Here is a 22,347-nt window from a genome sequence, read left to right as displayed (position 1 = left end):
TGTATCTATTTATAATCTAGTTTTTGTATAGAGTAATGCAGATTTTTTAATTAATGACGTCAGATTATTAGTTCACTACATATTTGTAATTGTATTTTTTGAAGATGGTAAGTAAATCTATGTGCTTTCAATTTAATTTCAAATTATTAATACATAATAAATAAGGTTCTTATCTAGTACAATACATTTATAGTATCGTAATAAAATTTTAAGGATGCTGATTTTCGTGAAGTCAAAACATTTTAATTATTTGTTATCTAAAAAAACGGTATGTATCTATTTATAATGTAGTTTTTGTATAGAGTAATGCAGATTTTTTTTATTAATAACGTCAGATTATTAATTCACTGCATATCTGTAATGGTATTTATTTGAAGATAGTAAGTAAATCTACGTGCTTTCAATTTAATTTCAAGTTATTGTTACATAATAAATAAGGTTCTTATCTAGTCCGATACATTTGTAGTATCATAATAAAATTTTGAGGATGCTGATTTTCGTGAAGTCAAAACATTTTAATTATTTTTTTCCTTAAAAAAACGGTATGTATCTATTTATAATGTAGTTTTTGTATGGAGTAATGCAGATTTTTTAATTAATGACGTCAGATTATTAATTCACTACATATTTGTAATGGTATTTTTTGAAGATGGTAAGTAAATCTATGTGCTTTCAATTTAATTTCAACTTATTGTTACATAATAAATAAGGTTCTTATCTAGTACGATACATTTTTAGTATCATAATAAAATTTTGAGGATGCTGATTTTCGTGAAGTCAAAACATTTTAATAATGTTTTCCTTAAAAAAACGGTATGTATCTATTTATAATCTAGTTTTTGTATAGAGTAATGCAGATTTTTTAATTAATGACGTCAGATTATTAATTCACTACATATTTGTAATGGTATTTTTTGAAGATGGTGAGTAAATCTATGTGCTTTCAATTTAATTTCAAGTTATTGTTACATAATAAATACGGTTCTTATCTTGTACGATACATTTGTATTATCATTATAAAATTTTGAGGATGCTAATTTTTTGTGAAGTCAAAATATTTTAATTATTTATTTCCTTAAAAAAATGGTATGTATCTATTTATGATGTAGTTTTTTTATAGGGTAATGCAGATTTTTTAATTAATGACGTCAGATTATTAATTCACTACATATTTGTAATGGTATTTTTTTGAAGATAGTAAGTAAATCTATGTGTTTTCAATTTAATATCAAATTATTGTTACATAATAAATAAGGTTCTTATCTAGTACGATACATTTTTGGTATCATAATAAAATTTTGAGGATGCTGATTTTCGTGAAGTCAAAATATTTTAATTATTTGTTTCCTTAAAAAAACAGTATGTATCTATTTATAATGTAGTTTTTGCATAGAGTAATGCAGATTTTTTAATTAATGACGTCAGATTATTAATTTACTACATATCTGTAATAGTATTTTTTTGAAGATAGTAAGTAAATCTATGTGCTTTCAATTTAATTTCAAATTATTGTTACATAATAAATAAGGTTCTTATCTAGTACGATACATTTGTAGTATCGTAATATAATTTTAAGGATGCTGATTTTTGTGAAGTCAAAACATTTTAGTTATTTTTTTTCTTAAAAAAACGGTATGTATCTATTTATAATGTAGTTTTTGTATAGAGTAATGCAGATTTTTTAATAAATGACGTCAGATTATTAATTCACTACATATTTGTAATGATATTTTTTGAAGATGGTAAGTAAATCAACGTGATTTTAATTTAATTTCAAATTATTGTTACATAATAAATAAGGTTCTTATCTAGTACGATACATTTATAGTATCGTAATAAAATTTTGAGGATGCTGATTTTCGTGAAGTCAAAACATTTTAATTATTTGTTTCCTTAAAAAAACGGTATGTATCTATTTATAATGTAGTTTTTGTATAAAGTAATGCATATTTTTTAATTAATGACGTCAGATTATTTATTTACTACATATCTGTAATGGTATTTTTCGAAAATAGTAAGTAAATCTAAGTGCTTTTAATTTAATTTGAAATTATTGTTACATAATAATTAAGGTTCTTATCTAGTACGATACATTTGTAGTATCATAATAAAATTTTGAGGATGCTGATTTTCGTGAATTCAAAACATTTTAATTATTTTTTTCCTATAAAAAACTGTATGTATCTATTTATAATGTTGTTTTTGTATAGAGTAATGCAGGTTTTTTAATTAATAACGTCAGATTATTAATTTACTACATATTTGTAATGATATTGTTTGAAGATGGTAAGTAAATCTATGTGCTTTCAATTTCATTTCAAATTATTGTTACATAATAAATAAGGTTATTATCTACCACAATACATTATTAGTATCATAATAAAATTTTGAGGATGTTGATTTTCGTGAAGCCAAAATATTTTAATTATTTGTTTCCTTAAAAAACATATTATGGAATCAAATTTAAATCTATTGTGCATATTATGTTTACGGTAATATATAATAAATGCCAAACATATTATCACACTTTACCCTCTCAAAATTTTAAAAAGTGAATGTCCACCTTCGAAATATTACATTAGTTGCACATTTCCCCAATAGGAAAATAACGGTAGATTATTAATCGGAATTGAGGGTTTCTTTTTCTAAATGTTATTTTTGTTGCACGTTCCCCCTTAAAATATTGTTTTTCTACACTTTGCCCCTTTAAAATATTAAATTTGTTGCATCGTTCCAAGTTAGCTTATGGAGGCAAAGTGCAACCAAAACAATATTTCGAGGGATTATCTCTTTTCTAAATTATTAGGGGGGGAAAGTGCATAATGAAAAATTTACAGGGGGTGAACTGTGAAGTCCATTTTGTCCTATAACTTTATGGAGTCCTCGCTGACTTGGACGCTGACATCAACCATCAGCAAGAGAAGCCATAATCCGCACATTCGAACAGCCCACAGTGGCTGGTGATGTATCTACTCGTACGGCTCACGATGATCGATCTCTTGACGCGGATCATGTGCATGCGAGTGCACCCACTTCGCGAAGTCGGACAGCTGGAAATCTAGTTGGCACTGCAAAATGGGCTGGATAGAGATCTGGATCGCACGAACAACATTTTTCAGCAGTAATGTACGATTGTGATTGCTTAATTCGAGCACAAAGTCAATATTTTGTTTAACCCGATTGGGTTGCCCAATTTCTTCAGCTAGGGGAAAATTTATGGCCCAACTCCAATTGGGCTCGGGTCCGGGTTTGGGCAATAGTGAAATGTACATCCATAATAAAGCCTAATTGGATGAATCGAATCAGAAATAGGACTTTCGAAAAAAAAATTCTAATTTTGTATTAAAGAAGTCTAATAAATCAAATTTTTGGGAACTCGAACGAGAAAACTTGTTCCAAAATATGGAATTTTTGGTCCGGAATGGGCAGAATTTGGGATTTCCAAACGTTGAGTCACCTATAATATAAATACATATCAATAATCTTAATAATATAAGTTTAATTTTGAAAAAAAAAAGGATTTTTCTGAAATTAAAATTGGAATGTAATATGTATTCTAATTTCCTTATAAAAAAAATCAGAAATCGAAATTTTTAAACTCGGATGAATTTTTTTTTTTTCAAAATTGAAAATAATCGGATTGGAACAACGGAATTTGGAAATTCTATATACATTACAATTCCAACACAAAACAAAAATGGGAAAAATCAGAAGTTGCGTGTGATAAAGTTGCATAACTTCACTATTCATCGATTTGTGAAATCATAATAAATAACTCGTTCAATTTCCGTAGTTGCTTCATATTTCTACATGTTTTTATTAGTTTCGTACATAAATTATATTATAAAACACATATTATTAACTTTTAATTACATCTGCACAACATTAAACATTCGAATATTTGCACAATATGGATTCCCTCGGCTTGTAAATGACTCGGGCAAGAGTGTAAATATATTGTACCCATGTGACAGAAAAGTTTATAAATTCTTAAGGGTGAATAACGAGTATCATGATATATCAATTGAAAATTATCAAAAAATAGCAAAATAATAGTTATGTTATTTATCATTAATATTTGGTACCTTAACAATATAATATTTTCAATATTGTTGGAATATTTAAGCTATATATAATAAAATAAATAATTACCATGTGTAATAAAATAAATAGTTAACTATTTTATTCTAATTTCACATAGAAAAAAATGTAATATATTCAAGGGTAAATTACAACCACCCATGAGGTATGATTAATTTACGAAAAAACCCCTCTTGGTTGGATAATTACATCTACCCCTCAACTATTATTTTTTCTTACATCTCCACCCTTATGGTGTCAAATTCAACATAATCATCTAGATTTCGTTGAATACGCTCTAGTTTGTACTCGTTCTGTATTAAAATACAGCTTCTGATGCACCACAATCTGATATATATATATATACAAACCAAAAAAACACACATTATGATTTCTGATCATCTTGCTTCAAAATGTAGAGTTCAAATGAGATAAAATGGGTACAAAGATAATATTCCATATAATCTCGAAGATTCTACTAAATTTGAAACCGCAATGGTGAATGTGTAATAAGATTTATAGTTGAGGGGTGGATGTAATTACTCAAACAAGAGGGAGTTTTCGTAATTTGACCATACCTCAGGTCTGGTGTTTGTAATTTACTCTCTATTCAATTGTAGACCAATCATCTCAACTTTGAAAAAGGAATAGATGTAAGCAATGGACGGTCAGAGATGCGACACACCATTCTTCCAGTACACACAGCCGCAGCAGATCAAAATTCTTCAAAAAGCATCTCTATCCTTTTTTCCCTCCATTTTCTCTCTCTATACTGCAAATAGTATAGAGAGAGAAACCAGTCGATACACACACTTAATGTACACCCCCTTTGCGTGTGAGCTGAGAAATCACTCTATCTACCCTGAAAACACACACACACACACACACACACTGTGTGTGTATTTTCTGTGTTTTTTTTTCCATTTGCTTAGAAATTCTCAGATACTAAGGTGAGTTTAATTTTTCCTCTCATTATCTCTCGATCTTCAAGCATTGTGGTTTTTCCCCCTTCCATTTTCTTCTTTGCAAATAAATTAATTTTTACAGGCGTATATGTAAACATTTAACGTAGATTTCGTGTGTATGTATATATTGTGTGTGTATGTGCATACACGCATACGTTTTATGTGAAATGTATATTGTATGTATATATTGTGTGTATACATTGCATTTTTCCTGTTAAGTGGTGATTTTTTTTTCCTCTATATTTTTAGGGTTTTGTAATTTTGGAAACTTTTGTGTAGTTTGGTTGCTGGAAGTTGATGAATATTTGCTGATTTGCTGTTCATTGATTCTCTGGAGTTTTTTTTAGGGATTTATTTATTACTTTTTTTTTTCTTGTGCCTATTTCTGTTTATTGAAATGCATAATTCTTTGATCAGATTAAAAAACAGAGATGGAAGAAAATGGCAGCACAGAGCATTGTTCTCCATCTGTACAAGTAAACCTGCCAAAGAGATCTACAATTACACGGCCCGGATTCGGAAATTCTGGCCAGCGCATCTCGTTGCTCGCAAATTATTTCAAAGTTTCTATCGAAAATCCAGACACAACTTTTTACAAATACAGCGTAAGTGTAGTAGCACCCTTCTCTATTTGTTCAACTGCACTTATACAACTCAACATCTAAAAGAGAAATCCATTTTTATTGTAGGTTGTTATTACGTCCGAGGATAATACAGCGGTCGACATGAATGTGTTAGGGAGGGAAGCCATTAATGAACTTCTCCAAACGTACACTTCCGATCTTGCTGAGAAGAGATTCGCCTATGATGGTGAAGCGAGTGTGTATACTGTGGGGCCCTTACCGCAGAACAACTTCGAATTCGTTGTGGTTCTTGAGGAATCTATTCCGAAACGGTAACTTTTTATGATTGAAAACTAATGTCTTCTTTATTGTCCTTTTCATTGCATTTATTTATTGTTTCCGATATCTGATTGAATCGTCGACATTGTTTTAGCCGAAATCCTTCTGAAGATGGAATCGAAAACGAGCCTTACAAAAGGTCTAAGAGCTCTCTACAGTCAAAAACATTTAAGGTGGAGATTAGTTATGTTGCCAAAGTAGCGTTGAATTCCATATCCGAACCGGAAAAAAATCAAGATGCTCTGAGGGTTTTAGACATCGTTTTACGACAAGAAGCAGATAAACGGTATACCAATGCAACCCTTTTGTCTTTATATAATGTACATATATACGTATATATATATGTATATAATGTTGTTAGCGTGTAAGTAAATATTAAGCGCTTGATACAGAGGCATGTTCTTGGAAATTGGAGAGGGTTTGATGGGAGTGAGAGCTTTCGATTCCAACTTTTGTCAAACTCTAGGGGGCTTGTGTCTTAACATGGGTATTATGCTCTTCTTGCCTTTTTCCTTTTTCTTCCGAAGCTGTTCATATTGGACAAAACAATGATACTAAAGTATATTTTGTTAGATGTATCGACAAACGTCATATTTGAACCGGGACCGATGGTTGACTTTCTTCTTGCTAACCAGAAAGTCAACGAAACTAGTCATATTGACTGGGGAAAGGTATATGGATTTTCAACTGCATATTTGTAGCCTTTTCTTTTTAACCTTTTTCGAGATTTGCTTGTTAACGACACTGAGACTGAAGGACAGGCCAAAAAGATGCTCAAGAATATGAGGATTATGGCGAGTCATAGTCGTGTTGAATTCAAAGTTATCGGTTTAAGTGAGAAACCTTGTAATCAACAGCTGTAAGTAACACAGTTTTTTCTATCTTACTTTTCTTTTTCCTACTCTTTGCTAAAAGATCTCTGATGTTGATTTATATATTCAGTTTTAGTCCGGGAGATGACGAAGAGAGTGTCGAGATTACGGTTTATGACTATTTTGTTAAACGTCGTAATATAAAACTTGTGTATTCATCAAACATGCCATGCATTGATGTTGGAAAACCAACGAGACCGAATTACCTGCCTATAGAGGTGAATAGTTTTTTTTGTTTCTTATTTTTCTTTATCTCTCATTCAAGGAATTTAATTCTGGCTTCTTTTGAATTTCAGCTCTGTCTAGTCTCTGTTCAGCGATACACGAAAGCATTGTCGATAAACCAAAGAGCATCTCTAGTTGAAAAATCGAAGCAGAACCCTCCTGATATAATTCAAGTAATTGTTTTTACACACTTTTTTATTTTCCGTCTTTACTTTACTGCATAATTGTTTCGTTAATTGAATTATTTTTCAGGCTATGAAGTGTAACTACGTTGAAGATCATATCCTCTTTGATTGTGGAATTTCAATAGAAAAAAATCTTACTCAAATAAACGGACGAATTCTCGACACACCTAAGGTAGTTATACTGTCACTACATTGATTTTTTTTTCCATCATGTTGATTTTTTCGGCTGTGATGCTCCTCCATTTCCAGTTAAAGGTTGGTAATAATGAAGATTGTATACCCAAGAATGGCCGATGGAATTTTAATAACAAGGTATTCGGTTTTACTTCATTTATTTTTTGCCTAAAATACACGAGAACAATAGTTTTAACATTCGATTCATTTCTTTACTTTCTGAAGAAACTTCTGAAACCAAGCCAGATAAATCTTTGGGCAGTTGTCAATTTCTCCGAGCGTTCTGATTGTAGCCAAATTGCACGGGAGCTCATCAAATGTGGGAGGGAAAAAGGAATTGTATGCTTTACTCTAATTCTCCTTCTCTACTATTATTATTATATTATTATTATTATTATCCTCTTTGACGTGTGCATGTTTAAGATTCTTCGTTTTCTTGATTTAGAATCTTGAGCTCCCACATACAATATTTGAGGAAGATCCCAAATGTCGAAGAGCTACTAGCCCTGTAAAACGCGTGGAAATGATGTTTAAACAAATTATAGATGAGCTATCTAACCGCCCTGATTTTTTGCTGTGTGTTTTGCCGGAAAAAGAGTGCGATATCTATGGTAGTGTATATATATATTTATCTATTGACAAGCTTTTCTAGTTTGTATATCTAATATTGCAATTAATTTTTTATGTCACATGTAGGACCTTGGAAGAAAAAGTGTCTATGTGGCTTGGGTATTGTCACGCAATGCATTTCTTCTACGAAGATCGACGACCAATACTTGACAAATGTACTTCTCAAAATCAATTCCAAGGTAACAAGAGTATATATATAAGTTATAAACCTTAAAAAAAATGTAATTTGCTCGATTGTTGTTTTATGATTATTTTGTATTTCCTTTTGTAGTTAGGTGGCATAAACTCATTGTTGGAAATTGAGCACTCTCGTCAAATTCCACTCGTTTCGGATAAGCCAACTATGATCTTGGGAATGGATGTATTGCATAGTGGATCCAACATTCCGTCTATTGCTGCAGTAATTCTGTCGCCCATCGAACTTTTATAAATTACAGTAACGTGTCTGAATAATTTTGGTGTTTTAGTGATTTATTTTTTTATAACTATTACTATTATTAAGGTTGTTGGATCTCGGAGTTGGCCAATGATATCGAGGTATAGAGCAGCTGTACGATCACAATCTTCAAAAGTGGAGATGATCGAATCTTTGTTCAAGCCATTAGCAAATGGGGAGGATGGCGGTATTATGAGGTAAATGATTTTTCAGTTTTTTAGTCCATAATTATTGTTAAGTACTTAATTAATGGCTCTGCATAATATATAATGCTGAAGAAAATACCTCGATTATTTTGCTTCAGGGAACTGCTTCTGGATTTCTACGAAACAGCCAATGAAAGAAAACCAACTCAAATTATCGTTTTCAGGTAACAATACACGGAGACAGTACTTTGTGCGTAAACTGTTTCGCTTTTCCGAATTCTCTACTTTTTTTTGCTTTCATATATTTACTATTTACTACTAAACTTCCTCTCAGGGGTGGCGTGAGCGAATCACAGTTTTCTCAAGTCTTAGATATCGAACTCGATCAAATTATTAAGGTAGCTTTTCCATTTGGCTGTTATTTTCGATGATGCGTCGAGATTTACAAAAAAATCGTGAAGCATCATATTTCATGAATTTGTTTGCTACACTGCAGGCTTATAAGCATCTTGGTAGATCTCATGAAATTCCAAAATTTACGGTGATAGTGGCTGGGAAGAATCACCACACCAAACTATTCCAAGATTCTGATGCTGAAAATATACCATGCGGTTCGTTTCTTTTAATCGATACGTTCAAATATAATAAAACAAAAAATAAAAAATAAAAAGTATGCAACACCCTCTTGCCTGCAGGTACTGTAGTGGACACAAACATTGTTCATCCTACAAATTACGATTTCTATATGTGCTCTCAGGCAGATACGGTGGTACGTTTTCTAAAAACTATTTTTCGATCAATTTTGGTGGATTTTGAAACCAACTTTATTTGGACTTATTTAAATTCCTTTTCGTCCGATTTTTAATCAGCAGGGAAATTCTGAACCTGTACATTATCATGTCTTGCTCGATGAGATCGGTTTCTCACCAAACGATCTCCAGAATCTCGTCCATTCCCTATGCTATGTGTAAGACTACATTTCCGAGCTTTTTAATATTTTGAAAAAAATGCTTTTGTTATGTATCTGCCATTTATATTTTTTACTCTTTCCATTCTCCAGAAACCAGAGAAGTACAACGTGTACAACCACCGGTATTTATCGACCTCCTTTCTCCTCATAACTTCTAAATTATAATCAACTATTTCGATCTTCGACCAAGTTTATTCAAATACAGAATTTGTTTTTTTTTCTTCCAAATGCAGTTGCACCTGTATTTTATGCTCGTCTTGCAGCCGAACAAATGAGTGAGCTAACGAATTTTGAAGAATATTCCTCCGAAACTTCGTCTGGAGAGAAAAGCGTAAATGTTGCAGAGCTGCCTAGGCTCCATAAAGACGTTGCTGGTTCCATGTTTTTTTGTTGATGCTTGAGATATATATATATATATATATATATGTTGTTCTTTTGCAGAGTGTATATAATCACTTAACTAATTTAATCAATTGTAGGCGGTGTTAGCGAAAGCTTTTAGAAATATATTCTGAATTTTCCTTTTGTGTGCTCATAATCAATTTTCTACCGCTTTGCAAAATCAGGTTTTGTTTTTGCTTTTGTTACTCTTAAAATAAGCTAATTTAAACTATAATTTAAAAATCACTATAAAATCTATTTTTTTTCCTGTTTAAGTTGATTTTCCAACTTATTTGCTCACAAACATCCAACATTTTAGGAATACACACTTAATACTAAATTTATTCACAATCACTAATTTTTATTTTTTTGCAAACACCACCTCAGCCGCCAGTAATATTAATACTATAAGTCCTGTAAGAAATGATCTAGCGGTTGGAGCAAGTGAATCTGTGTTAATTTATCCAGGTTTGAATTCCCATGCAAAACGGTCGTTAAGTGAAGTTTGTCACACATAATTAGCCTAGTGTGGTCTCTCGTGTGGTTTGCAAGCTATTTTACTGAGAATATAGGTTAACCGAGTGCCCTATTTAGTTATCCCTCGTCTGGTTTGCTAGATATAATACGTGAGTGTAAGTTTACTTAATGCACCTATTTGGTTCGCTGCGAGTTCCTTCATTGTCGAAAGAAAGTATTGATACTATAAGATCAATTTTCGTAAACAAATTTGAATTTTTTGAAAATATTTCCAGAAATTAAAATTGAAACTTCAGAATTCAAATGAAAATATTATTTCTAAATTGATTTTTTTTTTTGAATTAAAATTGACGAAATTCATGTTAGCGAATCGACGGTCAGAGATGCAATAGACCATTCTTCCTCTACACACAGCCACAGAAGAACAAAATTCCCAAAAGCAGTCTCCCTTTCGTTTCCCTCCATTTTCTCTCTCTAGGATCACTCAGTGCAGAGAGAGAGAGAGAGAGAATTCGCTCTCTGCACTTTGTACACACACTCTGCGCGAGATAAACCACTCATATACTCTCTGCATCAAGGTGAATTTTATTTTATTTTTCAATTGTGAATCTTCTTCTGTCGTCGGAGGGTTTTGCCCTGTTTTTTTTCGCTAATAAATTGATCTTTACTGGCATTTATATGCGTATGCCTACATACATGTGCATGTATGTATTTTATGTGCTTTTATTGGAATTAATGTTGCTACATTTGAATTTTTTGTTGTTCAACAATTGATGATTTTCTATATTCGCGAGTTTTAAAAAAAAAAAATTAAAAAAAATTCCCCTCTTTTAGGTTCAGCACCGCCGCCATTAGCAGCCCATGTAATAATAGTTCTCCGTCTTAATTGTTATTGTGTTTTCAGCACTTGAGCTCATTTTGTTCACCATGTTTTGGTTGTTTTTGGTTATACTTTTATTTTGGTTTATGCAAATTTCCCTATTTTTAGTGAGCTGCTGTTCATAATTATTAGTGCTCCGCTTCGACATCGATATTTTGAGTTGTGCTTAATAAAATCGAGAAATACTATTTTGTTGCTGGAATTTTGTCAATTTGGTTTCACTGAATGTTTTAGTGAAATTTGGTTTCACTGTATGTCAAAAACATGTTCTATCTAGTTATTGCTCATCAGATCCTCATTTAGCAGCATCATAAGAGTCCGTAATCTTTCCGTTTTGCTGCTTTAATAGCAACTGATCTGTTAAAAGTCGATAGGGTATTTGCTATTAATGATTTCGGTGGATTTCTTTTGATGGATGTATTCGTTTTCCGGGATAAGGTAATTATTTCAATGTCGTTGTTTCTTGGCCTATTAATTGAATTACAATACCCAAAAAAAAAAAAACACGAAAAAATAATTCGGAGAAACAGTAGGCTGTTTTGTTGATTTATCCATTCAGTTTCTTCATCGGGCCTTTTAGGTATTAATTCCTTTATCATACCCAAGAAATATTTCAATATTTCTGCATAAAATCTATGTTATTGTGTTCTATAATTCATTCAGTTGCTTCATTGCTCTCTTGGTATTAATTCAATCACTATAGCCGACATATATGTATATATATATATAATCCGTGGAACAATTTGGTAATTCTGCCGTGTTATTCATTCAGTTGCTTCATTGGTCCTACCTCTTTTGTTGACATGCATAGATTGAATTCTATAATTTCTTGCTCAGGTAAACTAGATTTTCTGTCTCTCAACCGGGTTCAGTGTTTCCGTAATCATATCTTTTATTTATTACATGGATGAAGCTTCGTCTTATCATTGTGCTAAACTCTTTTAGGTTAATCATTGAAAAATAGAGATGGGAACAGATGGTGGGGCAGACCATACTTCTCCATCTTTGGACCTACCACCACCAACTATACCACCAAATGTAAAGGTAGTACGAGAAGACCTGCCTAAGAGATCTATAATTACACGGCCTGGATTCGGGACTTCTGGGAAGCGCATCTCTTTGCTCTCTAATCATTTCAAAGTTTCGATCACAAATCCAGACGAAACTTTTTACCAGTACAGCGTAAAATACAAAACCTTCTCTTTTTTTTTTTCAAGTTTTTTATACTATACGAAACACATAAGAAAACCCATTTTGTTTGTAGGTTGCTATTAGTTTTGAGGATAATAAAGCGGTTGAGAGCAAGGTACTAGGGAGGAAAGTTATCGATAAACTTTACCAAACATACTCTTCTGAACTTGCTGGGAAGAGATTTGCTTATGATGGGGATGCGAGTTTGTACACTGTGGGGCCCTTACCGCAGAACAACTTCGAATATACAGTGGTTCTTGAAGAATCTATTGCCAAGTGGTAACTTCTATGATAGAAACTGATACTTTACTTTTGTCCTTTTCTTTCTACATTTATTGTTGTTGCCTGAAGTCCGACATAATCCTCCAATGTGTAGCAGTGGGAATCCTTCTGATAACGGAACCCAAATCGAGTCTTACAAAAGATCTAAGAGCTCTCTACACTCAAAAACTTTCAAGGTAGAGATCCGTTATGCTGCAAAAGTACCATTGAATTCCATATCTCATGCCCTTCAAAAAGCTGATCCAGAAAAGGCTCAAGATGCTCTGAGGGTTTTAGACGTCGTACTAAGGCAAGATGCAGCTACAAGGTAAACCAATGACATCTTATGTATATATATATATATATATATATAGTTGTTATATTGTACCTAAGTGGTAAATGCTGAATACAGAGGGTGCCTTTTGGTTGGTCAATCATTCTTTCATGATGACTCGCGGACGTTCACTGATGTTGGAGGGGGGGTGACAGGTGTGAGAGGTTTCCACTCCAGCTTTCGTCCAACTCTGGGTGGTTTGTCTCTGAATATGGGTATACTCTTCTTTCCTTTTCTCTCGTTACAGTTTCATTTTGGCATACCTTTCATCTTGTAGAAATAATAATAATTAAAATTTCTTCTTTCAGATGCATCGACAACCTTGATCTTGACGCCTGGACCAGTCGTGGACTTCCTGCTTGTTAATCAGAATGTGAAGGAAACTCGGTATATTGACTGGGCAAAGGTATACGACTTTCAACTGCATGCGTAGCATTTTTTTTTACCCTCTTTTAGTTCTGCTAGTTCATGTTACTGAGACTGAAGGACAGGCCAAAAAGATGCTCAAGAATATGAGGGTTAAGGCGAGGCACAATAATCTGGAATTCAAAATTACAGGTTTGAGCGAGAAACCTTGCAATCAGCAGTTGTAAGTAAACAGTTTCTTAGCTTGCTTTTTTTCTTTCCCCCTTTTAATCCGCCTTTGCTGAATGACTTCTGAGGTTGATTTATATTTTCAGATTTTCGATAAAAGTTAATAGTGGTGGTAGTCCCGGAGGTGATGGAGAAACCGTGGAGATTACTGTTTACGACTATTTTGTTAAACACCGTAACATAGAACTTATATCTTCATCATATATGCCATGCATTGATGTTGGAAAACCGAAAAGACCGATCTATCTGCCTATAGAGGTGCATATTTTATCTCGTGTTGCCTGTGAACCTAAAGCTTCTTATTCACGAATTTTAATTCTGTATCCTTTTGGAATTTCAGCTCTGTTCTCTAGTCTCTCTTCAGAGATACACAAAAGCACTGTCGGTAACACAAAGAGCATCCTTGGTTGAAAAATCAAGGCAGAAGCCTCCTGAGAAAATTCGAGTTGTAACCGATGTAAATTGTTCTTACCGTTGCTCGATTTTTAATCTTTTCTTTTCTTGCATAGTGGTTTCACTTTTTCTTCGATTCTTCCCAGGCTATAAAAAACTCTCACTATGATGAGAATCCTGTCCTTGTCGCTTGTGGTATTTCAGTTGAAAAGCATCTTAGTCAATTAGATGGACGGGTTCTTGATGCACCAAAGGTAGTGTTATAATCTCTCTTAATGATTGATACATATTTTTCATCAGATGTTAACAATTACACTGATTTTTCCTCCACTTCCAGTTAAAGGTTGGCAACGGTGAAGACTGTTTACCCCAAAATGGCCGGTGGAACTTCAATAACAAGGTATTGTAAATTGGATTTTTTTTTTTTTTTTGTTCAATCTCAGAATTTTGTTTCCTGAAAAATACATAAGAACAATGATTCTAACATTGAATTTATTTTCTGTTTTTGATCTTCTGAAGAAACTTCTGAACCCCAGCCAGATAGATCATTGGGCACTTGTCAATTTCTCCGCACGTGCAGATTGTAGCCATCTTTCGAGGGAGCTAATCAACTGTGGGAGGAACAAGGGCATTGTATGTTCTATTATATTCAGTCTCCATTGTTTCTGTCGGTATATTATGTTTACATTTCTTCCTTTCTCTTCATGTAGCATATTGAACGCCCATATGCAATATTCGAGGAAGATCCACAATATAGAAAAGCTAGTCCCGTGACACGTGTAGAAAAGATGGTTGAACATATTACAGCTACACTACCTGGTCCTCCCGAGTTTTTGCTTTGTGTTTTGCCCGAACGAAAAAATTGTGATCTTTATGGTAATAAAATCTGTTGCATTACCACCCTTTCTAGTTTACAAAGTCATTTACCGAGTAATCATCTGATCTATTGTATTTTACGACGTTTATGTCACATGTAGGACCTTGGAAGAGAAAATGTCTATGTAACTTGGGTGTCGTCACCCAATGCGTCTCTCCTATTAAAATCAATGACCAGTACCTGACAAATGTTCTTCTCAAAATGAATTCTAAGGTAACAAGAGTGATAAAACCTTGTAGTGATTAAACTTTGCTTGCCGTTTTCTGTATCCTCTAACCTTTTTTTTTTAGTTAGGAGGGATCAACTCATTGTTGGCAATAGAGAATTCCCGTCGAATTCCACTCATTACGGATAAGCCAACCATGATCTTGGGAATGGATGTATCGCATGGTTCTCCTGGTCGATCTGATATCCCTTCAATTGCTGCGGTGAGTGATTCTGCTGCCTATCGAACTTCTTACAGTAAAGTTCCCTACATGTTTAATTTATGTAAATGTTTCGTTGATTTCTATTGTGTTAAGGTTGTTGGATCGCGGAGTTGGCCATTGATATCAAGGTATAGAGCAGCTGTACGAACCCAATCTTCAAGGGTGGAGATGATTGAAAGTTTGTTCAAGCCTCTAGCAAATGGGGAGGATGACGGCATTATGAGGTGATTCACATCAACTTTCAATTTATAATCAATGATTAGTTTTTTTGTAAAGAAAAATTGGCCATTTATGTTTAAAAAAAACCCCGACTTCTCCTAACACAGGAGAAGACAAAACCATTAGGCTAAAGCCTTAACGCGTAGTCCAGAATTATGGCTATTTATATAATTAATGGTTCTGTGAAATGCTCAAGAAAATACCTCGACTATTTTGCTTCAGGGAACTGCTTAAGGATTTCTACGAAACCAGTAATGGACGCAAACCAACTCAGATTATTATTTTCAGGTTAGATTATCGAACTCTTTCACTAATTACACATATGTCTGTCAAACTATGCACATGCATTATGTGTCCTTGCATTTGCTAGTTTAATGATCGTATTTCCGGAATCCTTTATTTAGCTGTTCTTTGAATTCGGTTCTTCTTTGATTGTGTGATTTACTTGAATGGAGCTCATTTCTTGCTTAACGATTATACTTTTATATAGAACTAGTGAACAATCTGTGTATTGCAAATAACACAAATTTTAATCATAAAAATATATAATACTACACTATTTAAGTGATAATTGTTATTATTGAATTTTAATTTTCAAATTTAAGTGTTCTTTGAACGAACTTCTCCTATTCCCAAAACAATTAATGAAATATATCGCTAAAACTATACATTATCTATAATCTGACGAAACCAAATTTGTCAGAAATATATAAAGTTTCTATTTACTTCCTCTCAGGGATGGTGTGAGTGAATCCCAGTTTACACAAGTCATCGACATTGAACTCAATCAAATTATCAAGGTAGCTTTTCTTTCCACGAAGCTATGAATTTTATCTCCTTTTAAACATCAGTGTAACTTTCGGTACGAAATTGGAATTAATGGAATTTTTGGCCAGTGCAGGCTTATCAGCATCTAGGTGAGACCGAGATTCCAAAATTCACAGTGATAGTGGCCCAGAAGAATCACCATACGAGACTTTTCCAAGCTTCAGCTTCTGAAAATGTTCCACCCGGTTTGTTTCTTTTGATTAATAATGTGTTCTATTTCTAATATATGCTAATGACAATACAATAAACGCAACACCGTCTCGCATGCAGGTACTGTAGTGGACACAAACATTGTTCATCCTACAAATTACGATTTCTATATGTGCTCTCAGGCAGGGAAAATAGTACGTTATTAGTTCCTCCCCTCTTATTTGTTATTACGAAATTACCCATATGATGCTATTCGGCGATTCTTTGAACTATTTTTCGAGTCATATTTGAAATTCAGTTTAGTTGGAATCAATCTCAAATCATTGCCTCAAATTCAAATCCTTTATGCCATGTTTTGCTCGAATTGTTCGTTGATGTACAATTCTAAATGACAGGGAACTTCTCGACCTGCACATTATCATGTATTGCTCGACGAGATTGGTTTCTCCCCAGACGATATGCAGAATCTCATCCATTCCCTATCATATGTGTAAGATTTCAATATTTTCCGCATCTCTTATTTGAATCAAATTTATAGCTGAATTGGTACTTAACAAAAATCGTTCCAATTCTCCAGATATCAGAGGAGCACTACTGCCATCTCCATCGGTATTCACTCTCTTTCAATTATGTTAACTGTTCCAAATTTCTAAGTGAATTCAGAAAAAAGAAAATGGTATACATCAATTAATTTTTTTATTTTATTTTCAAATTGCAGTTGCACCTGTATGTTATGCTCATCTTGCAGCCCAACAAATGAGTCAGTTTATAAAATTTGAAGACTCGTCCGAACAAAAAAATACGACAACAGGAGGAAGCATACCTTTTCCAGAGCTGCCTAGGCTCCACAAAAACGTCGCTGGATCGATGTTCTTTTGTTGAAGTGGGCGATAAGTTTTACCAACTTAGGCTGTCGACAAATTAGAAAACTGTGAATAGAGCTATTTAGTTCTTTTGTCTATAATCGTACCCATGATTTTAGGTAAGTTTTTGATAGAGAATATGGCTGAAGCTATTTCCGAGTGGTGCTTCGTTTTTTCTTTTGAAATGTTTTGATGCTGCATCAGCCTTTTTGCCTCTTCCCTCTACTTTGTCTAGAGAAATTCATGTATTAGCTACAACTTACATGCATTCATCATTAGTAAAGCAGTCTTTTGTGGTTACAATTTCATTCTTGCGTTTTTTTCTTTTAATTTTCGATTCGGTATTTGGCATGTGCCCGAATTTTCGGTTCGGTTTGGTTTGGTCAGTTTACCGGCCAAGTGAACAGCCCTTCAGGCTACAGTATATACCAAAGAATATCTAAGTAGTGCTTTCGCCTTATCCTGTACGATGTACGTGTATCGTTAGTATTCGATACAATTTTGGTGTTGTATTCTTATTACCATGATGATATAGTATCATGTTATATACTCCAATACCATAATGTACTTTTGTTATTTATTTAGTTTTACCAAATTATTTATTCTAGATTTCTACCAAATTGTTTTTTCTTTTTTGCAATTGAGCCCTTCTATTATGTATATTGGAATATCAACCCCAACAATTATTTGAAATTCTTACTTACTGCAATATTATATTGTCCCATAGAAAATGTCCTTATTACGAAGGTTTTGAGCTTTATCGTTACATGCAATATGACACTGAAAAGCTTTATTTATTTGGTTTAATTAGATTTTTTTAGGATAGTTAATTTCAACGGAATAATTATATAATTTTTCAAAATAAGAGGGTTATTTTGGTAATTTAGGTCTGTCTTTGATTGATTAAATTCAAGGACTTGATCGTCATTTTACGTTGGTCAACTGCCCCACCGAAAACAATGAAGAACAGTTATTGTGAGCATGGGCAAATATATGCATGTGTGCATATATTAGCTATATTTAATGCTTCATCTAAAATGGAGGTGATATATATATTTATATAATTATGTATTTATATCCAGCAAGTTACAGTGAGTGAGACAATATTATCGGTTTAGCCGCTAATTACGGTCACCTCTGAGGTAAGATCGAATTAAGAAAATTCCTTTTCTATTTAAGTAATTACTATTATCTCCCTCAATTATGTATTGTCTTATACGTTCATCCTTACACTGTCAAATTCGCGTATTGTAGGAGGAGGGTTTTGGTAAGACATTACATATTTGAGGGGTGGTTGTAATTACCCAAACAAGAAGAGTTTTTTCGTAATTTGATCTTATATCAGGGGTAACCGTAATTTGCACTTATTTAAGAAACACATTAGCCACACTTTAACTTGGTTTTACTAAGATTATAATAATACAATTTTAGAAAATTCCCAACTGAAATTGAAACTGAACTGAACCGAAATTGTAATTGAAACTGATCCGAAACTGAAACTCGAAAAACCTCAAACTGAAATTGAACCGAAATTGAAACCCAAAAAAATACAAGTAATAATTCGTAAATCACACATGCACCATCAACCACTTACAATCGAACATATCTTCCAAATAATCACCCGAAAAAAAAAAAAACCCGAATATACGCGCTAAAATAAAAGTACAAAATTATTCTTGAAAATATATGTAAAAATAATATAAGTATTCACAAGAATTCGTGCAAGCTATGCTTCATGAAGTAGTCAGAAATAATCTGACTAGTTTTCTGAGTTGGATGAAAAGAATCCCAGAAAACATATTTACTTGCATCTGAACAAGTGAATGGATTCAACACATCGCATAAGTATCCCATCTCAAACATTCCTGATGCACAACATGCTACTGATGCCACTTCAAATCCTGTCATTTATTTAATTTTTATTATTATTCTTATATATATATATATAATATTTCAGTTAATATTAATGAAAAAAATAAAAATAAAAATTAAACATTACTCAAATCAAACCCTTTTACTCGGTTTACCGTTTGGGAAAAAAAAATACACTTTTTGCTCCTACATCAATTTCACATTTGGTTTCTCTTGTGCAGAAAAAAAATAGATTTAGACCGACATGTTTCAATAATTTAAATTTTTTGGTCATTTATGTCAATTTTCCGATAGTACTAACGGAATCAAGCATGTGTCCATCGCTGTATTAACTCACGGACTAACGATAAATTGATGAAAACGACCAAATATGTTAAATTGTTGAAACATCAGGGACTAAATCTGTTTTTTTGCGAACTATAGGAACCAATATGAAATGTGGTAAACTTGAGGAACGGAAAATGTATTTTTCGATCCCGTTAAAATATCAAATAAGCCGAACGATACTTACTTAACCATAGACGTGTATCTTTTACACACGTTCACTCGCCTAGCACGACTTAAATGACCATTTTACCCCCGACGTCGAAACACACAAAAAAAATAAAAATGCAAGAAAATAAAAGTAATTGACTTACCAAAACTAGAAGGCTTCTTAATGATTTGCATGAAAACACCATAAGGGTTTGAGAAAACAACCCTAATCCCTTTCATCTCCTTATTCATCTTCTCAACCAATCCACTCAATTTCGCATTAAAGTGCAACGCGACAACGTTGTACCCATCCATGCATCCGTCGCCGTTCCCGTTGAAGAAATTCGTGCTCCGTTCCAACGGGAGGCACCCCATCGGAGGGAGGCCCGTTAGAGATATCTTGCGGGCCCCGAGCCCGTATATTTCCTTCACGAAACTCTCGACGAGCCCGATCAGAAAGTCTTGGAATTGGTCGACCGTGTACTTGGATCGCGTGCTTGGGATGGTGTAGTAGTTCTCGAGGAAATCGTTCGTGCCTAAGCTTATTAGGTAGAGAGCTTCGTTGATTATCGACTTGGCTTTCGAGTCGCCGACGTAGGATTTTAGTTTGGTTTGGTAGTCTTTGTAGTACTCCACTTCTTTCCAAAGTGGTATCACATTCTGCAAATTGATTGCAAATTTTGTAAAGTAAGAACATTTTAATTTTTGGTGAATTGAATTATTTTAATTAAGTAATTGGATTTTTCTTGTCACACAAAAGATAATTTTCATTTTTACGGAAATTAAACGGCGATACGTGAAAACGGCATGTTCTGAAAATGGGGATACGGGAACTTGAGGAAACGTGTAAATATTAAAAGTATATATTTATAAATATTCTATATAAACATATATATATATATATATATATATATATATATATATATATATATATATATATATATAAGTTTTTATTTGTATATATATTTGTATACAAACATATTCAAAATAAATTTGCAATTATCACTAAATCATATAAATAATTTAGGAAACAATAAAAATATTTGAAATTTAGCTATTCAAACTTTTTAAAATTGCAAAATGACCCGAAATATGTCCAACATGTGTCTTTGAGTTTTCAAAACAAAAATTTTCTGAAACGCTCAAACGTTAAGAAGTTAAAGTTTTCGTGCTACATAGCTTTTATTTAATATTTTAAAATGTAACTAATATAATATGTTAAATATATATATATATATATATATATATATATATATATATATATATATATATATATATATATATATATATAGAGAGAGAGAGAGAGAGAGAGAGAGAGAACATACAAGAACATTAGAGGTGGCATTATCAAAACCGGTGCCGGCGGAAGCAAAGCAAACCCCGCCGGCGAAGTCCGATATATTATACGCCGGATCCAAGTACGCCGGAACAAACGGCCGGAGCCCAAAACCCTCCGATATGAAATCCGGCGGTATACGCCCGTTCGAGAACCTCCCCGTCGGCCGTCCGCCGAAGAAGTCACGGCCGTACGGCCGGAAATTGCTCTTCAGCATCGTGGACAACTGGTTGTTGTTGCCGGCGTCGACGGAGGAGTCCCCGAACACGATCACCGCCGGAACTTTCGCTGTGGCGGCTCCGCCGCCGATGATGAATAAAAGAAGCAGAAGCAGACATGCCGGTGCAAAAAGGGAAGCGGCCATATATATATTTTTTATTTTTTTAAGAAATATTTATTTGGTTTGGTTATATTGTGGAATGAATAATATATATATACACACACACATATATATATATAGATAGATATAGATATAGATATATATACATATGGAAATGGGAAAGTTTGTTGGGAGTAATTAAATCGGCATTAATGAGAAGCTCGGCGTAGAGTTGATGAGGTTGGTGTGTGAGTTGGCAGGGATGATGAATTGCACCTGATACTGGTGGTGCAGTTTTTAAGGTTTTTTTTTTTTTTTTTTTTTATTATTTAATTAATTAGTATAATTTAATTTACCAGATGGCTAATTAATTATTTAATTAGTATTTTTTTTAGTTTGTATTTTTTATTGAGTATATATAATATAATTTATCACAAATAATAATTATTTTGGTCTTAAAAATCTAAATTGACAGTTAAAAAGAAACGGAAGGAGTAAAATGGTATTGTTTTTTAATTTTATCTATAAAAATTTCTTATTTAATAAAATTAAGATATTATTTGACCAATAAAATTGTCAATTCGTTTTTTTAGTTGTCACTTACAAAGTAAATTGTATCGATGAGGATGCTACTAATTTAATAAAATAATATAATTTAGTTGCGGAAACTTCATATTCAAACATGATTTTGATCATTGCTCTTCAGTTTTAAATATCATTTCGATTTCAAATGTGATTTTGAGTATTGTTTAGTTCGAATTTAGCAAATCTCTAAATACGAAATTAATTTGTAGTTGTTAGAATTTATTTCGTGCAGATATAAATTATTTGTGTCAGATTCAGTTTTTCGTTACTGTTGCGTGAAGTGTTGCAACAGTTCGTGAA

At 32.9% G+C, this 22,347-nt stretch overlaps 3 protein-coding genes across 8 annotated transcripts; 2 read left to right on the top strand and 1 right to left on the bottom strand.

The window, feature by feature from the left end:
* The first annotated feature begins 4,847 nt into the window (after positions 1 to 4,847).
* LOC105951980 (protein argonaute 16) lies at positions 4,848 to 10,079 on the top strand. 3 transcript variants are annotated; one of them, XM_088811688.1, is made up of 23 exons: positions 4,848 to 5,030; positions 5,463 to 5,650; positions 5,735 to 5,940; positions 6,042 to 6,233; positions 6,340 to 6,434; positions 6,521 to 6,618; positions 6,709 to 6,806; positions 6,890 to 7,037; positions 7,116 to 7,217; positions 7,297 to 7,401; positions 7,479 to 7,541; positions 7,629 to 7,742; positions 7,849 to 8,014; positions 8,100 to 8,212; positions 8,305 to 8,433; positions 8,536 to 8,666; positions 8,774 to 8,839; positions 8,950 to 9,013; positions 9,112 to 9,226; positions 9,311 to 9,384; positions 9,488 to 9,582; positions 9,676 to 9,707; positions 9,819 to 10,079. In XM_088811688.1, exons 2-23 carry the CDS (start codon positions 5,477 to 5,479, stop codon positions 9,977 to 9,979), a joined length of 2,541 nt encoding a protein of 846 aa, XP_088667814.1. In that variant the 5' UTR covers positions 4,848 to 5,030; positions 5,463 to 5,476; the 3' UTR covers positions 9,980 to 10,079. The 3 variants fall into 3 exon arrangements, with proteins under 3 accessions (XP_088667814.1, XP_088667812.1, XP_088667813.1); XM_088811686.1 differs by having other exon boundaries at positions 4,888 to 5,030; positions 9,485 to 9,582; XM_088811687.1 differs by lacking the exon at positions 4,848 to 5,030 and adding an exon at positions 5,059 to 5,135 and having other exon boundaries at positions 9,485 to 9,582.
* Positions 10,080 to 10,815: 736 nt separating this feature from the next.
* LOC105951979 (protein argonaute 16) lies at positions 10,816 to 17,764 on the top strand. 4 transcript variants are annotated; one of them, XM_012975475.2, is made up of 23 exons: positions 10,816 to 11,021; positions 12,269 to 12,505; positions 12,588 to 12,793; positions 12,894 to 13,103; positions 13,188 to 13,324; positions 13,418 to 13,515; positions 13,601 to 13,698; positions 13,790 to 13,961; positions 14,044 to 14,160; positions 14,243 to 14,350; positions 14,434 to 14,496; positions 14,616 to 14,729; positions 14,807 to 14,972; positions 15,074 to 15,186; positions 15,264 to 15,401; positions 15,495 to 15,625; positions 15,843 to 15,908; positions 16,357 to 16,420; positions 16,522 to 16,633; positions 16,719 to 16,792; positions 16,994 to 17,088; positions 17,176 to 17,207; positions 17,317 to 17,764. In XM_012975475.2, the coding sequence occupies exons 2-23, from the start codon at positions 12,290 to 12,292 to the stop codon at positions 17,478 to 17,480; spliced, it is 2,694 nt and encodes an 897-aa protein (XP_012830929.2). In that variant the 5' UTR covers positions 10,816 to 11,021; positions 12,269 to 12,289; the 3' UTR covers positions 17,481 to 17,764. The 4 variants fall into 4 exon arrangements, with proteins under 4 accessions (XP_012830929.2, XP_012830927.2, XP_088667702.1 ...); XM_012975473.2 differs by having other exon boundaries at positions 12,891 to 13,103; XM_088811576.1 differs by lacking the exon at positions 10,816 to 11,021 and adding an exon at positions 11,205 to 11,306 and having other exon boundaries at positions 12,891 to 13,103.
* Positions 17,765 to 18,955: 1,191 nt separating this feature from the next.
* LOC105970662 (GDSL esterase/lipase At4g26790) lies at positions 18,956 to 21,601 on the bottom strand. Its single transcript, XM_088811815.1, has 3 exons — positions 21,133 to 21,601; positions 19,972 to 20,467; positions 18,956 to 19,362 (listed from the first exon to the last, which is right to left on the bottom strand). The coding sequence occupies exons 1-3, from the start codon at positions 21,505 to 21,507 to the stop codon at positions 19,169 to 19,171; spliced, it is 1,065 nt and encodes a 354-aa protein (XP_088667941.1). The 5' UTR covers positions 21,508 to 21,601; the 3' UTR covers positions 18,956 to 19,168.
* Positions 21,602 to 22,347: the final 746 nt, after the last annotated feature.

This window comes from Erythranthe guttata, chromosome 13, assembly GCF_056151865.1.
Source record: "Erythranthe guttata isolate IM_541 chromosome 13, IM_541, whole genome shotgun sequence".
In the NCBI taxonomy this organism is placed as follows: domain Eukaryota; kingdom Viridiplantae; phylum Streptophyta; class Magnoliopsida; order Lamiales; family Phrymaceae; genus Erythranthe; species Erythranthe guttata.
The sequence above is the reverse complement of the archived record's forward strand: the minus strand, read 5'-3'. Positions and strand labels throughout refer to the sequence as shown.

Excerpts from the sequence above, each read along its gene's own strand:
- LOC105951979 (XM_012975473.2), top strand. The coding sequence starts at position 12,290 with ATGGGAACAGATGGTGGGGCAGACCATACTTCTCCATCTTTGGACCTA. Across the intron at positions 13,104-13,187 it reads AGGCAAGATGCAGCTACAAG|AGGGTGCCTTTTGGTTGGTC; the intron begins GTAAACCAATGA and ends TGCTGAATACAG. Across the intron at positions 14,161-14,242 it reads AAATTCGAGTTGTAACCGAT|GCTATAAAAAACTCTCACTA; the intron begins GTAAATTGTTCT and ends GATTCTTCCCAG.
- LOC105970662 (XM_088811815.1), bottom strand. The coding sequence starts at position 21,507 with ATGGCCGCTTCCCTTTTTGCACCGGCATGTCTGCTTCTGCTTCTTTTA. Across the intron at positions 20,468-21,132 it reads ATGCCACCTCTAATGTTCTT|AATGTGATACCACTTTGGAA; the intron begins GTATGTTCTCTC and ends ATCAATTTGCAG. Across the intron at positions 19,363-19,971 it reads TAAGAAGCCTTCTAGTTTTG|GATTTGAAGTGGCATCAGTA; the intron begins GTAAGTCAATTA and ends AATAAATGACAG.
- LOC105951980 (XM_088811686.1), top strand. The coding sequence starts at position 5,477 with ATGGAAGAAAATGGCAGCACAGAGCATTGTTCTCCATCTGTACAAGTA. Across the intron at positions 6,435-6,520 it reads GGGCTTGTGTCTTAACATGG|ATGTATCGACAAACGTCATA; the intron begins GTATTATGCTCT and ends ATATTTTGTTAG. Across the intron at positions 7,402-7,478 it reads GAATTCTCGACACACCTAAG|TTAAAGGTTGGTAATAATGA; the intron begins GTAGTTATACTG and ends CTCCATTTCCAG.